The sequence below is a fragment of the Bos indicus genome, chromosome 17 (genome assembly GCF_029378745.1).
Source record: "Bos indicus isolate NIAB-ARS_2022 breed Sahiwal x Tharparkar chromosome 17, NIAB-ARS_B.indTharparkar_mat_pri_1.0, whole genome shotgun sequence".
NCBI lineage: Eukaryota > Metazoa > Chordata > Mammalia > Artiodactyla > Bovidae > Bos > Bos indicus.
Window position 1 is genome coordinate 55470829 of NC_091776.1, and position 13987 is coordinate 55484815.

Consider the following 13987-nt stretch of genomic DNA (forward strand, 5'->3'; position numbering starts at 1 on the left):
TCTTCTATTTCATCTGGAGCCCTAGTTACTAGTAAAAGGGCCAGTAGGCAAAGACAACAGATGTTGCCTATATTGATCTGTTGTTTCAGGATGGAAAGAGCCCTGGAACAGAAGTTAGGTGCTGATTTGTGGGGTGACCTTGGGCAGGCCCCATTACTTTATCATAGTTTTCTCAAGAATAGAGGTTGAGTGAAAAAGCCCTGCCCTGCCCGTCTCACAGCATTGATATGAAAAGCAAGAGATGGCACCTGTTCCAGTGCTGTGAATGGACAAAGTCTGTCACATGAAGCAGTGGGCAGTGTGACATCCCATTGCACGGTGAAGAGAGAACAGTTTAAGGAGGGCTCTTCTATGCGCTGAGTGGATCCTTTGCCTTTTACAGTGGATTGTTCTGATATACTTTCCACTGACGTATTAGGTTGACAAAGAGACGAAGCAGAAATCTGGTCTGATTTTATATAATTCAGGGTCAGGCTCCTGGGCCGCTGGCTATGTCTTGAGGCTTATTACATAAAGCAGCTTCCTCAGATTTTACAATCACTGGTCCAGCTACAGGGCCATCAGATATTCTTTTCAAGTATCCTGTAATTTCTTAAGTTATGTTAGGAATCCAGCTGCTGGGCAGGGCACAGGCTGTGTATAGCTAATATACCATTTGTGTACAATTGGTACATTTAAATAAAATTAATTTATTTGCACACTTGAAGAATATCCCCAAGAGGATGCCTAAGAAATTGGTCACGTGGTTTGCCTTTGGGGAGAAAGGGCTGAGTGGCTGGGCAGGGGATTGGGGATTTATTGTACACATTTTTGTCACTTTAATTTTGAACCAGGTGAATATATAATTTATTGAAGAGAACAAATATAAATTTGTAAGGCAAAAAAAGCACATAAACATGATTTCTGATGAAAAGGAACTTTTGACAAAGATCCCTTAGGTCCAATCTAGTTATCATAAAGAAACTTTCCACCAAGAATCTGTAGAGAGCAAAATTCCCTTTTCTCATCCCAGAGGGCAGGCTGCTTTGGGGAGGAAGGGTGTTTGTGCCTTGGCAGGCCTGCTCGAGGCCAGTGGCCAGCAGAGCAGAAACACAGGGATAGCTGTACCTGCTTCCCATGAGAAGAGAGTGTGCACAGCGCTGGGGTGGTGTGTGCATGGGGGGTGGGGGGACATCCTAAATCCACGTAGGATATTAACCTGAGGGGCTCCTTCCACCAAGGTTCAGCTCCTGGAGGCTTTAGTATTTGATTTCTTAGGATAATTTTCAAACTTACAGAAACATTCAGTAGTGCTGTGAATAACTATATGCCCTGACTGATTTTAAGAATGACTAACTTTTGCCATATTTATTTATCTCTTTCTGTATTTATCTATCTGCATGATTAAGAGACCCTGACACTTGACTCCTAAGTGCTTCAGTATGCATTTCCTAATAATAACAACATCCCCCAGCACCATTATCACATCCAAGAAAATTTACCATTTTCTCAGACTATCTAAGACCCAGTCCATATTCGATTTCCTCATTATTCCTCTTGTATCTTTTATAAGTGAGGTGTTTTGGTTTGTTTTCCAAATCAGGATCTGATTGAGGCGTCTAAAACAACCCCCTCACCAATTTTTTTAAATGAGTTTTTAAAGGTACCAGGTAAGTGTATTATAGATTTATTTTGATTATGGTTTCATTTACTGCTGACTTCTACTTCCTATAATTCTGAAAACTGAAAGTTAGTTCTCAAGGCTTGATTTGTTCTGGGTTGAATTCCTGTGGGTTTTGATCACGCCTCTTACAGCTCTGCTGGATCATACTAATGACAGGTGAATGGATGCTCCAAGTGTGCAGCTGACTCCACGGAAGGAGCCCAGTCTCTCTTTCCTTGTCCTCAAGCTCCTGGGAAACATTTTTCTCTCAGATGAGGGGTGAGGGCTTGACTTAGAGCATGGACCTGGTATGTTGTTTATTATTAATAGTGACAATAATTGTCATTTGACAGCAATGACAGTGACAGTAATAATGGCCCTTATTCATTGAGCAGCCTTCTGTGTTCGGCATGTTATGTATGGATTTCACTTGTCCTTCACAATGGTCCTGGGGAATATAGGTATCAGTACACCGATTGTACGGATGAAGCAATGGAGGCTTAGAAAGGTTAAATCATTTGAAAAGCTTAACTGTGAGACAGGTAACTCCAGAACTCACTTGTAGCCTATGGTCCCATAACTTGCAAGTTCCTCAACTGTGGTAACTCTGGGTTTCTTAATAAACAACTGAATAATAGCAAATACTCATGTATTACTTCCTACATGCTGGGAACAGTTGCAGGGGCCTTACATATTTTATCCTCCCAACAACTCTAATGAGGGCCATCTCATTGATGAAGAACAAGGGCATGGAGACATAAAGTAACCTACCTGAGACCACACAGAGAATGGCAGGGCTGGGAACCAAACTCAGACCACCTATCCCAGAGTCCATGCTCTTAGCCAAGCACTGTCCTCTAGCTAAGAAAGGATTTATTAAAGGTTGTTAGGAAGCTTACAGGATCTCTGAGAGGGCCAGAGATCAGGCTCAGAGGGCTGTGTGGCTGGGAACAATGCCCAGATCACACAGATCCAGCCAAGACAAAATAGCAGTGGCTTCCAAGTTGAGGGAGCAGGAGCATCAAGTGGAAAATTCTCCAGTCATGGGATGAAGATGCCTCAGACATTACAAAGGGTTTCATGCAGTGGTTGATTTCTGAAACCTTTGGAGTTTGTTGAAATGGCACACCATATTCTAATCTTCTTTCCCTCAGGGGACTATCTTGCACGTCAGGTGCAAACATGGATCAAGCAGTATCGAGCCTCAGAAACCAGCACCATTCCAGCAATGGAGAGGCTCATCGAGTGGCTGCCCCTCCACCTTCCCAGGCAGCAGCGGACCACAGTGGTGCACGGGGACTTCAGGTCGACTCAGCATGAGGAGGGTTGATATTTAAATGTGGAAAGTGATAGGAAGGGCATTTGAAGGGGAAAGAAGCAGCTGGTCTTGCCCCAGTTTACTGCTGACAACTATCCATGCACAATTATCTCCCTGTGCATGGCCTTTAAAAGGAAGGGTTTGTCAGGTTTGACACTGTTGACATCTGGGGCCTTTGCCACAGCAAGAGTTAGTATCACCCCCAGGTCCGAAGGCACAAGCACAGGCTCCAGTTGTAACTACTGCAGGACAACTGCCTCCAGAACTGCATTGCTGTCAACAGCCACAGCAGTGATTTTGCTCATGAGTCTACAGTCTGGGGGCAAGATGGCTTGTTGGAGTGACTTTAAGGCCAGGGGCTGAAATCGCCTGATGGCTCACTCACACATCTGCACAGGGACAGAAGAGAGCTGGGCTCCCTGAATCTCTCTCTCTATATCTATGGTTTCTCAACTAGTCTTTTCAGTATGGGGCTTCCCAGGTGACTCAGTGGTAAAGAATCTCCCTGCCAGTACAGGAAATGCAGGAGATGTGGGTTCAATCCCTGAGTTGGGAAGATGTCCTAGAGGAGGAAATAGCAACCCACTTCAGTACTCTTGCCTGGGAAATTCTATGGACAGAGGAGCCTGGTGGGCTACAGTCTATGGAGTCGCAAGGAGTTGGACACGACTAACTGACTGCACACACACGTACTCTCCAGTATTGTAGCTTCTGGATAGCTGGACTTCTTACCTGGTAGCTCAGGGCTGCAAAGGTGTGTATTCTGAGGGGAGAGGGCCAGGCGGGAGCTGATCACCTTTTCTATCCTTGTCTTGGGAGTCACTCGGCACCACTTCCACCTGCATCATAATTGTTAGAAGTGAGATGCTTCCAAAGGTGAAGGATTAGACTCTTCCTTTTGTGGCAGGAGTGTCAAAAAATTGCAGACCTGTTTTAAAACCATCTCAGGGAAGGAGAATTACCAGAACCTGGATAGTGTCTCTATGTGGCGAGGGCTGCCTCACCAAAGCTGTGGCCCCTGGGAGAGGAACACAGTTGTCCCTTGGCCTTGTGCTGAGAGGGGGCTGGGGAATTAATATGCAGGCCCCCTTCCCATTGCCTGTTGGTATCCCCATTGGCTGAGCCGGAGGGCAAGGGAGGTGGTGGATGCAGCCCATGCAGGCTCCTGGGCACATGGGGCACAGAGGGCTGGGAAGTGTGTTTGGAGGGGCCAACAAAATAAACACTCAGCATGGAACACTCCCCAGGGGTCAGTTTTCTTAGTGCTGTCTCCATTCCTTGTGGCTCCTTCAGGCTGGACAACCTGCTATTCCATCCGGAAACTGCCGAGGTGCTTGCTGTCCTGGACTGGGAACTTTCTACTTTAGGTGACCCCCTTGCTGATGTGGCCTACAACTGCCTGGCTCACTACCTGCCATCCGGTTTTCCCATTCAGCCAGGTAGGAACTGCTGCTGGGGGAGTGGGGATGGAGCCTCCTCCATTCTCAAAGATTTGGGCAAACTCAGCTGAAGTAGTTGGTGATTTGGCTCCTTCATGAAATTCAGGTATTTAGTATTTCTTCTACAGTATCGTTTTTAATGACAGCATAGGATTTCATTGTTAAAGAATTTACTCATTCAAGGCATTTGGTTTGATTTCAATTTGGGTATTTGTTTCCAGTTTTTTTTTTTTTTTTTTTTTTAATTCTTACTAACTTCCCTGTGCTTCCACAAAAAGGGCAGTGAATATCTGCATAGTAATATCTTTGCCTGTATATAAGGTATACTCCTAGGATAAATTCTTGGAACAGAATATATTATATGTTTCTGAACCATCAAAATGTTATAAATGAAGAAAATCAGTAAGATTTTTTATCTGTTGCAGTTATCTTTTTCATAATTTGGTGAGATTTCTTTGAATACCATTTTTTATCAAATGACTGATAGAAAATAATATGCATCCACCCTGACCTGTGGTCCAGATGGAACCTGGAGGCCCCTCCCTTCCTTTACTGCCAGTTTAGTCCAAAACTTTTAAGAACCAGGTTATGAAGAACAGCTTCATGCTTGGATTCCAGACATCTTAAAATGATGACCTATAACCCTTTGAACTAGTTGTGAAACTTATTTCCAAGGGACAAGATGATTTTCAGAATTCAAATATTGGGAGCCACGGGGGAGCTGAGGTCATTGCCTAGTTCTGGCTCTGTCGCTTCAGGGTTGAGTGACTGTGATTTGACTGAGCTGGGAATCCCTACTGCAGAGGACTATTTCAGGATGTACTGTCTTCACATGGGGATCCCTCCTATTGAGAACTGGAACTTCTACATGGCTTTCTCCTTCTTCCGCATCGCCGCAATCCTGCAGGGAGTCTACAAGCGTTCACTCACAGGTAATGGGAGCCTAGGAGAGCTGGCCTCAGGGTGTGAGTCAAAGCCAAGAGGCTTCTCTCCCTGAAACCCTCTCATGACCAAACTACAAAGTTCAGTTAATTCAACCATTTGTCAGCAAGTGTATATCATATGTTTTTAAGAAACATTTAGAATTTTAAAAAATTATTAAAGTAAGGTATAAAACTTTTTAAAAGTAAAAACACATAATAAGAACTCAATCATATAGAAGAATATAAAATCGTTTTCCATTTTTTTTCAGCATCACTCCTCAAAGACGAAGCTAAGTTAAGGGTTTTGGGCCCCAATTTTTCTGTATATCTGTTGTCTCTCCTCTCTGTCTCTCTCTGCAAGTTTTATAAAAGTGTGATCATTTTACATGTTATTTTTTTAGTACCTTGATATAAAAATTTTTTATCCCAAAGAATTTCTATGAAATACTATGGATGGCATCACCGACTCAATGGGCATGAGTTTGGTGAGTTCCAGGAGTTGGTGATGGACAGGGAGGCCTGGCATGCTGCAGTTCACAGGGTTGCAAAGAGTCGGACATGACTGAGCAACTGAACTGAACTGATTGTGTGTGTATATATATATATTTATATATTATGGCCATATATATGTATTTGACAACTATGTAAGGCAAATTCCTTATTTTTTTCCACTTAACAGTACTTCACTAAGACCTTTCCATGTGAGTGTGTATAGACATCATTCATTTTGCTTTCTATAGTACATTCCATTGTATGGATATGCTGTAATGTATTTAACCAGTTACCCTATTGATGTATCTTTGGATCGTCTGCAGATTTTCACAGTCACATAGTGGTTGGTGGACATCGTTTCTTACTCGTATTTGAATATATCTGAAGGATAAATTCCCAGAGTTAGAATTTCTGGGTTAAAAATTTGTGTATTTAAAATTTTTTAGATGTTGCCAAATTGCCCATTGAGGGGACTGTTGAAGAAGAAAAAAAGATTACTGTATTTTCTTTGATGATCCTCTTACATATATGGGAAAATACTTTATTTAACCAGTGTTTTCTAGATTGTATCTTTAAAGTTTGAACTTTTGAGAAGAAAAGTTTGGCTACTTAGAACTGATGGTTCAATATATACATGTGTCACCTATGGAGTGTTCATATATATGCAAGTATGGCACAGTGCCAATTTAGTTTTCATTCTGAATTCTGTAGGGTAGACACTGAAATAATCTGTAGCCTAAATTATTTAAGAAGGTATAAAGACAGATTAAATTTTGTTTCCTATGTAGAAGGAAAGCAATTAGAAAGCAGGAAGGTAGACTCTCCCAAAAGACTTCCCCAAAGGCTTAGCAATAGTGACTGGGCCAGTAGCATTAAATACCTATAATCATCCACATTATAATCTATAAATTCCATTCTTACCAAAAGGAACCAGGGCACGTTGGATAAGTGACTGATTTCAGGTCTAGGGCAGAAAATCCACAAGATGAATCTGGAACATCTTCCTGTACCAGAAAGATAGGAAGTTGTTGATTATGAAGGTCATATTTAACTGTTTCAAGAGTCCACTTGAATAGGCTCCCACTTGCTAATGACAGGAAACTTTGAGCACCAGTAAGGATGAGAGCTGGAATGGATGACACACATCAAGTATGTTTAAATCCATGAGTAAAGAGTGATACTAAAAGTCTCACTGCTGACTGTGGAGGCTGAGAGGGAAGCCCATTATTCTGATAATTGGTAAATGAAGGGGAAAACGTCAACCACTTATCCTGCCTTTCCTATACAAATTAGTTGTCATGTTAACCAAATGATTAATGAGGAAGTTTCTCTGTAGAGAAGCATCCTGGACCCAGTGATAGAATTAGCATAGCACCAATTTGCCATCCCGGTACATGAATGCATCCGGAAAATAAGTGTTAATGGTGCTAAAATTGAGAGAGGCAGCCAGACATTACATATCTCCTGATGCTGCCCTCAAAAGTTGAACCTGGATCTGACCAAGCCTCTAGTGCCAGCCACCAACTTACAGGGAACAGAGGGTTCAGTGGAGCACATTAAATAGCACCACTGAGACAAAGCCACTCACAAAAATCCAGATTCTGGGAAACTTCACAGGGAAACAATTCAGTTTCTTCAACAAGTGAAAAAGGTGATATGATGTTGAGACTTAAAAGATATATTAGCCAAAATCAGTATTTGGACCTTATTCAGATCCCTGTTTGAAAAAAGAAATGTTCTGAAAAAAATTTTTCTGAGAAAGTCTTAACTGTCTCAGGGACTTAAAAGATACATTAACCAAAAACAGTATTTGGACCTTATTCAGATCCCTGTTTGAAAAAAGAAATGTTCTGAAAAAAATTTTTGTGAGGCAATCAATGAAAAATGAATTCTGACTAGATAGTTGAGGATATTAAGGTGTCATAGTTAACTGCTGTTTAAGTGTGATAATGATATTGCGTGGATGTTTTTAAGTCTTTGTTTTTAGACATAAATGAAATATAAGTATAAAGATGCGGTGTTTGGGATTTACTGCAGCAAAATCCAGGGCAGTAGGGGTAGAAAGGCAGAGGATGAAACAGGATTGGCCATGCTTTGATGATTGTTGAAGCTGAGTGGCAGAAACCTGTAGGTACATTAAATTCTTCTCTGTAGTTTTGTTTGTCTTTGAAATTTTCCAAAATGAAAACTTAAAACGGCAAATAGAAAGAAGCCCAGCAGTGGGTTTGTCAGTACTATGGGGACATTTTAGCTTTGTGCTCATCAGTACCCAAGGCTTTCTGGCAGCATTCTGCTCTCAGCCAGGGTGTCAAAATCTTCTGAGAAGGGCAGTTGCAGTAGGGGAATTGATCATGCACTCACTCCCAAGAGCCACTGCTAGGTCAGGCACCATGCCAGGCAGTTGCTGTTGTTGTTCAGTCACTCAGTTGTGTCTGACTTTTTGCAGCCCCATGGACTGCAGCACACCAGCCTCCCTGTCCTTCACCGTCTCCCAGAGCTTGCTCATATCCATTTAGTTGGTGATGGCATCCAACCATCTTGTCCTCTGTCATCCCCTTCTCGTCCTGCCTTCAGCCTTTCTCAGCATCAGGGTCTTTTCCAACGAGTCAGCTCTTCACATCAGGTGGCCAAGGTATTAGAGCTTCAGCTTCAGCGTCAGTCCTTCCAATGAATATTCAGAGTTGATTTTCTTTAGAATGGACTGGTTGGATCTCCTTGCAGTCCAAGGGACTCTCAAGAGTCTTCTCCAATACCACAGTTCAAAAGCATCAATTCTTTGGTGCTCAGCTTTCTTTCAGAGAAGGCAATGGCAACCCACTCCAGTACTCTTGTCTGGAAAATCCCATGGATGGAGGAGCCTGGTGGGCTGCAGTCCATGGGGTCGTTAACAGTCGGACACAACTGAAGCGACTTAGCAGCAGCAGCAGCAGCTTTTTTTATAGTCCAACTCTCACATCCATACATGACTACTGGAAAAATCATAGCCTTGACTAGATGGACCTTTGTTGGCAAAGTAATGTCTCTGCTTATGAATATGCTGTCTAGGTTGGTCATAGCTTTTCTTCCAAGGAGCAAGCATTCTTTAATTTCATGGCTGCAGTCACCATCTGCAGTGATTTTGGAGCCCAAAAACATAAAGTCTGTCACTGTTTCTACTGTTTCCCCATCTATTTGCCATGAAGTGATGGGACCGGATGCCATGATCTTAGTTTTCTGAATGTTGAGCCTGTTAACAATGTTGTGATAGCTTCAGGTGAATAGCGCTTATAGAGATACTTGGTATTACCCTGGGAAAGTGGATTTTGGAGAAAAAGGATGTGTTTCAGAGGCATTCTCTCTGTGATGTCATCACAGATCTGCATTCATCCTTAGGTTGGCAGGGGGACAACAGTGACCAGAGCCTGGGGACTGACTTATAGTCTGTACCAGCCAACCCATGTATGATTTTCCTTCATTAATAAGTGGATGCTGAGGTTTAGATTTCTTATCAGTTCAGTTCAGTTGCTCAGTCGTGTCCGACTCTTTGCGACCCCATGAATCGCAGCACGCCAGGCCTCCCTGTCCATCACCAATTCCTGGAGTTCACCCAAACTCATGTCCATCGAGTCGGTGATGCCATCCAGCCTTCTCATCCTCTGTCATCCCCTTCTCCTCCTGCCCCCAATCCCTCCCAGCATCAGAATCTTTTCCAATAAGTCAACTCTTCGCATGAGGTGGCTGAAGTATTAGAGTTTCAGCTTAAGCATCAGTCCTTCCAATGAACACTCAGGACTCATCTCCTTTAGGATGGACTGGTTAGATCTCCTTGCAGTCCAAGGGACTCTCAAGAGTCTTCTCCAACACCACAGTTCAAAAGCATCAATTCTTTGGCGCTCAGCTTTCTTCACAGTCCAACTCTCACATCCATACTTGACTACTGGAAAAACCATAGCTTTGACTAGACAGACCTTTGTTGGCAGAGTAATGTCTCTGCTTTTTAATATGCTATCTAGGTTGGTCATAACTTTCCTTCCAAGGAGCAAGCATCTTTTAATTTCATGGTTGCAGTCACCATCTGCAGTGATTTTGGAGCCCCCAAAAATAAAGTCTGACACTGTTTCCCCATCTATTTGCCATGAAATGATGGGGCCGGATGCCATGATCTTCGTTTTCTGAATGTTGAGCTTTAAGCCAACTTTTTCACTCTCCTCTTTTACCTTCATCAAGAGGCTCTTTAGTTCTTCTTCACTTTCTGCCATAAGGGTGGTGTCATCTGCATGTCTGAGGTTATTGATATTTCTCCCGGCAATCTTGATTCCAGCTTGTGCTTCTTCCAGTCCAGCGTTTCTCATGATGTACTTTGCATATAAGTTAAATAAGCAGGGTGACAATATACAGCCTTGACGAACTCCTTTTCCTGTTTGCAACCAGTCTGTTGTTCCATGTCCAGTTCTAACTGTTGCGTCCTGACCTGCATACAGATTTCTCAAGAGGCAGGTCAGGTGGTCTGGTATTCCCATCTCCCTCAGAATTTTCCACAGTTTATTGTGATCGACACAGTCAAAGGCTTTGGCATAGGCAATAAAGCAGAAATAGATATTTTTCTGGAACTCTCTTGCTTTTTCGATGATCCAACGGATGTTGGCAATTTGATCTCTGGTTCCTCTGCCTTTTCTAAAACCAGCTTGAACATCTGGAAGTTCATGGTTCACATGTTGCTGAAGCCTGGCTTGGAGAATTTTGAGCATTGCTTTACTAGCATGTGAGATGAGTGCAATTGTGCGGTAGTTTGAGCATTCTTTGGCATTGCCTTTCTTTGGGATTGGAATGAAAACTGACCTTTTCCAGTCCTGTGGCCACTGTTGAGTTTTCCAAATTTGGTGGCATATTGAGTACAGCACTTTCACAGGATTTGAAATAACTCAATTAGAATTCCTTCACCTCCACTGGCTTTGTTCGTAGTGATGTTTTCTAAGGCCCACTTGACTTCACATTCCAGGATGTCTGGCTCTAGGTGAGTGATCACACCATCGTGATTATCTGGGTCATGAAGATCTTTTTTGTACAGTTTTTTTGTGCATTCTTGCCATCTCTTTTTAATATCTTCTACTTTTGCTAGGTTCCTACCATTTCTGTCCTTTATTGAACCCATCTTTGCATGAAATGTTCCATTAGTATCTCTAATTTTCTTGAAGAGATCTCTAGTCTTTCCCATTCTTTTGTTTTCCTCTATTTCTTTGCACTGACCACTGAGGAAGGTTTACTTATGTCTGCTTGCTATAAGGTTTACTTATGTCTGCTTGCTATTCGTTAGAACTCTGCATTCAAATGGGTATATCTTTCCTTTTCTCCTTTGCTTTTCACTTCTCTTCTTTTCATAGCTATTTGTAATGCCTCCTCAGACAGCCAGTTTGGTTTTTTGCATTTTTTTTTTCCTTAGGGATGGTCTTGATCACTGCCTCCTGTACAATGTCACCAACTTCCGTCCATAGTTCATCAGGCACTGTGTCTATCCAATCTAGTCCCTTAAATCCCAATCTAGTCCCTTAAATCTATTTGTCACTTCCACTGTATAATTGTAAGGGATTTGATTTAGGTCATACCTCAATGGTCTAGTCGGAGAAGGCGATGGCACCCACTCCAGTACTCTTGCCTGGAAAATTCCATGGATGGAGGAGCCTGGTGGGTCGCGAAGAGTCTGACATGACTGAGCGACTTCATTTTCACTTTTCACTTTCATGCATTGGAGAAGGAAATGGCAACCCAATCCAGTGTTCTTGCCTGGAGAATCCCAGGGACAGGGAAGCCTGGTGGGCTGCTGTCTCTGGGGTCGCACAGAGTCTGACACGACTGAAGCGACTTAGCAGCAGCAGCAATGATCTAGTGATTTTCCCTACTTTCTTCAATTTAAGTCTGAATTTGGCAATAAGGAGTTCATGATCTGAGTTGTAGTCAGCTCCTGGTCTCATTTTTGCTGACTGTATAGAGCTTCTCCATCTTTGGCTGCAAAGAATGTAATCAATCTGATTATTGATCTTTGTAAAATGGGGATTAAAACAGTCATGCAACTCCAGGAATTCAGTGAGTTGAACATCAGACACTCAGCACTAAGTCTGGTACATGTCAAGTACTCAGCAGTTGTAGTTGCTGCTGATGGAACAACAATACTGTTATACGTTAGTACTATTAAGGGTTGTTTAGGGGGTTCTCACTGGTTTTCTTTGCCTCTACTTAGGGCAAGCAAGCTCGGCGACTGCAAAACAAACTGGGAAGCTGACAGAATTTATGTCCAACCTGGCATGGGATTTTGCAATCAAAGAGGGGTTCCAGATTTTTAAGGAAATGCCAGCCACCAAACCATTAATGAGGTCCCACCATACATGGTCTCTGCTGAGGACCCCAGGCACGAGGAGTTATGTCACCTCCACAGACTCTTCTCCAGCTCATGCCTCAAAGGGAGCTCTGATCTTCTCTCCAGAAGGCCTTCCCCACCGAGTCAGGGAGCTATATCAGAAGCTGAAGGAGTTTATGGAACGACATGTGTACCCCGCTGAGCCGGAGCTACAGCGTCACCAGGTCTCAGCTGAGAGGTGGACCCCCTCCCCACTGGTCGAAGATCTCAAGGTAAAGCAGCCTTTCGTTAGTACAGCCCAACCTTAGCTCGTCCATATCTTAGCTTAACTCGTACAACCTTAGCTGGCCATATCTGTTCCTTCTCAGGCTGTGAAGAGATGGAAGAGTTGAGTTCAGTGGTCTCTGCTGCCACCACCACTAGAAAGAGCCAGCGTAGATCACTCAGTTTCACTTCATTGTTCTTTCTGTGTGACCACGTCCTGGCCTGATACTCACCGCAGGCAGAGGAATGCCAAGTCTGTGGCTTCTAACTCTGAGGCAGATGGACTCATTTTATACATGTCTGAATCATGTAAATTTGAGACAGTGATATAAATTGCATCAGTTAAATGACACTGTCTTTAAAGAATCCGTAACATCAAACCTGAAGGGCCACATCAACTGTAAACTACGTTTATGCTCCTGACACACAGTGACATCAGTTTAGTGTATAATGGAAATACCTGCTGTACTTTTTCAGGATTGGTCTTGGCTTGTGTTAGTTCTTAAGTTATCTGAGGTCTTCAGGAGCACATATTCTGCCTGTGATGCAACCAGACTTACTTTAAAATGAATTGGCATTATCTCTACTTTCATAGTAACAAACCTGTTGCAAATTAACCAGAGTTCAAACATGGCAAGATTAGAAAGAATTCATGACATAGAAAGAGTTCTATAAAGTTCTCTGGCCTCTGAGATAGTGACTGTCAACAATTTGATTTATAGGCTTCCAGTTCCATTCTTCTAGTACAGAGTAATATATATATATATTATTCCTATAATATATAGAAATATATATATATTCCCACATCCTATTGTAATGAAACTGTTTTATTCAATTATTTGAATCTCCCACTGGCTTATGTTATTTAATGATGTATCCCATGTCAGTGCCTGGAGATGGATCCCCGAGAGGACCACATTGGGGGTGCACCGTAATTTGGCTACCCTGCCCCCGGCTGAGAGACACTGTGGGGATCTCAGTGTAGGTCACTCCAGGTACCAAAGCAGCAGAGTGAGCAGCTAGCTGCTAATATGGACAGGGAGGCTGAAGAGCCAGCTGAAAGAGACAGTAGAAGCCAAGGGAATGCTGACTGCCAGGAGTGTGGTCACAGCTGTCACTAGGGCAATGGCCAGGTCTCCACTGGATGCTTCCCCAGGACACTGAGATTGAGGTGGGAATTTTCAGCCAGTCATGTGTAGGTCCAGTGCTCACATGTTGATGCCCCTGAAATTTTTACAGTGAGAGAGCACCCCAGAGTAAGAAGCGGTTTGGATCCTGTGCAAGCAAGGTGCATCAAATGCTTGAATGCTTCTGTGTCCACTTACTGTTTCTACAGTGTCTTTTTTTTTAACTTGTGGCTGGCTGGGTCTTAATTGTGGTGCATGGGCTTTCTCTAGTTGTGGTGTGCATTGACTTTTTTTTCCTCTCGTTGCATCTCTTACACAGGCTCAGTAGTTGTGGCCCATGGTCTCTAGAGCACACAGACCCCAAAGTGCTCTGGCTTCTCTAGTTGCAGCCTTTGGGCTTTGTGGCCCCACAGCACACGGGATCTTAGTTCCCCCACCAGGGATCGAACCT

The 13987-nt window shown here is 43.1% G+C and overlaps 1 protein-coding gene across 7 annotated transcripts in view; it reads left to right on the forward strand.

The window, feature by feature from the left end:
* Nucleotides 1–13987, forward strand: part of LOC109571076 (acyl-CoA dehydrogenase family member 10) — a 49681-nt gene that overhangs the window by 24112 nt on the left and 11582 nt on the right. For all 7 annotated transcript variants that reach the window (XM_019977243.2, XM_070770163.1, XM_019977242.2 and 4 more), the window contains 4 exons: nt 2797–2947; nt 4254–4399; nt 5158–5331; nt 12029–12417. In XM_019977243.2, the coding sequence (XP_019832802.2) occupies nt 2797–2947; nt 4254–4399; nt 5158–5331; nt 12029–12417 (860 nt within the window). The remainder of the gene's footprint in view (nt 1–2796; nt 2948–4253; nt 4400–5157; nt 5332–12028; nt 12418–13987) is intronic.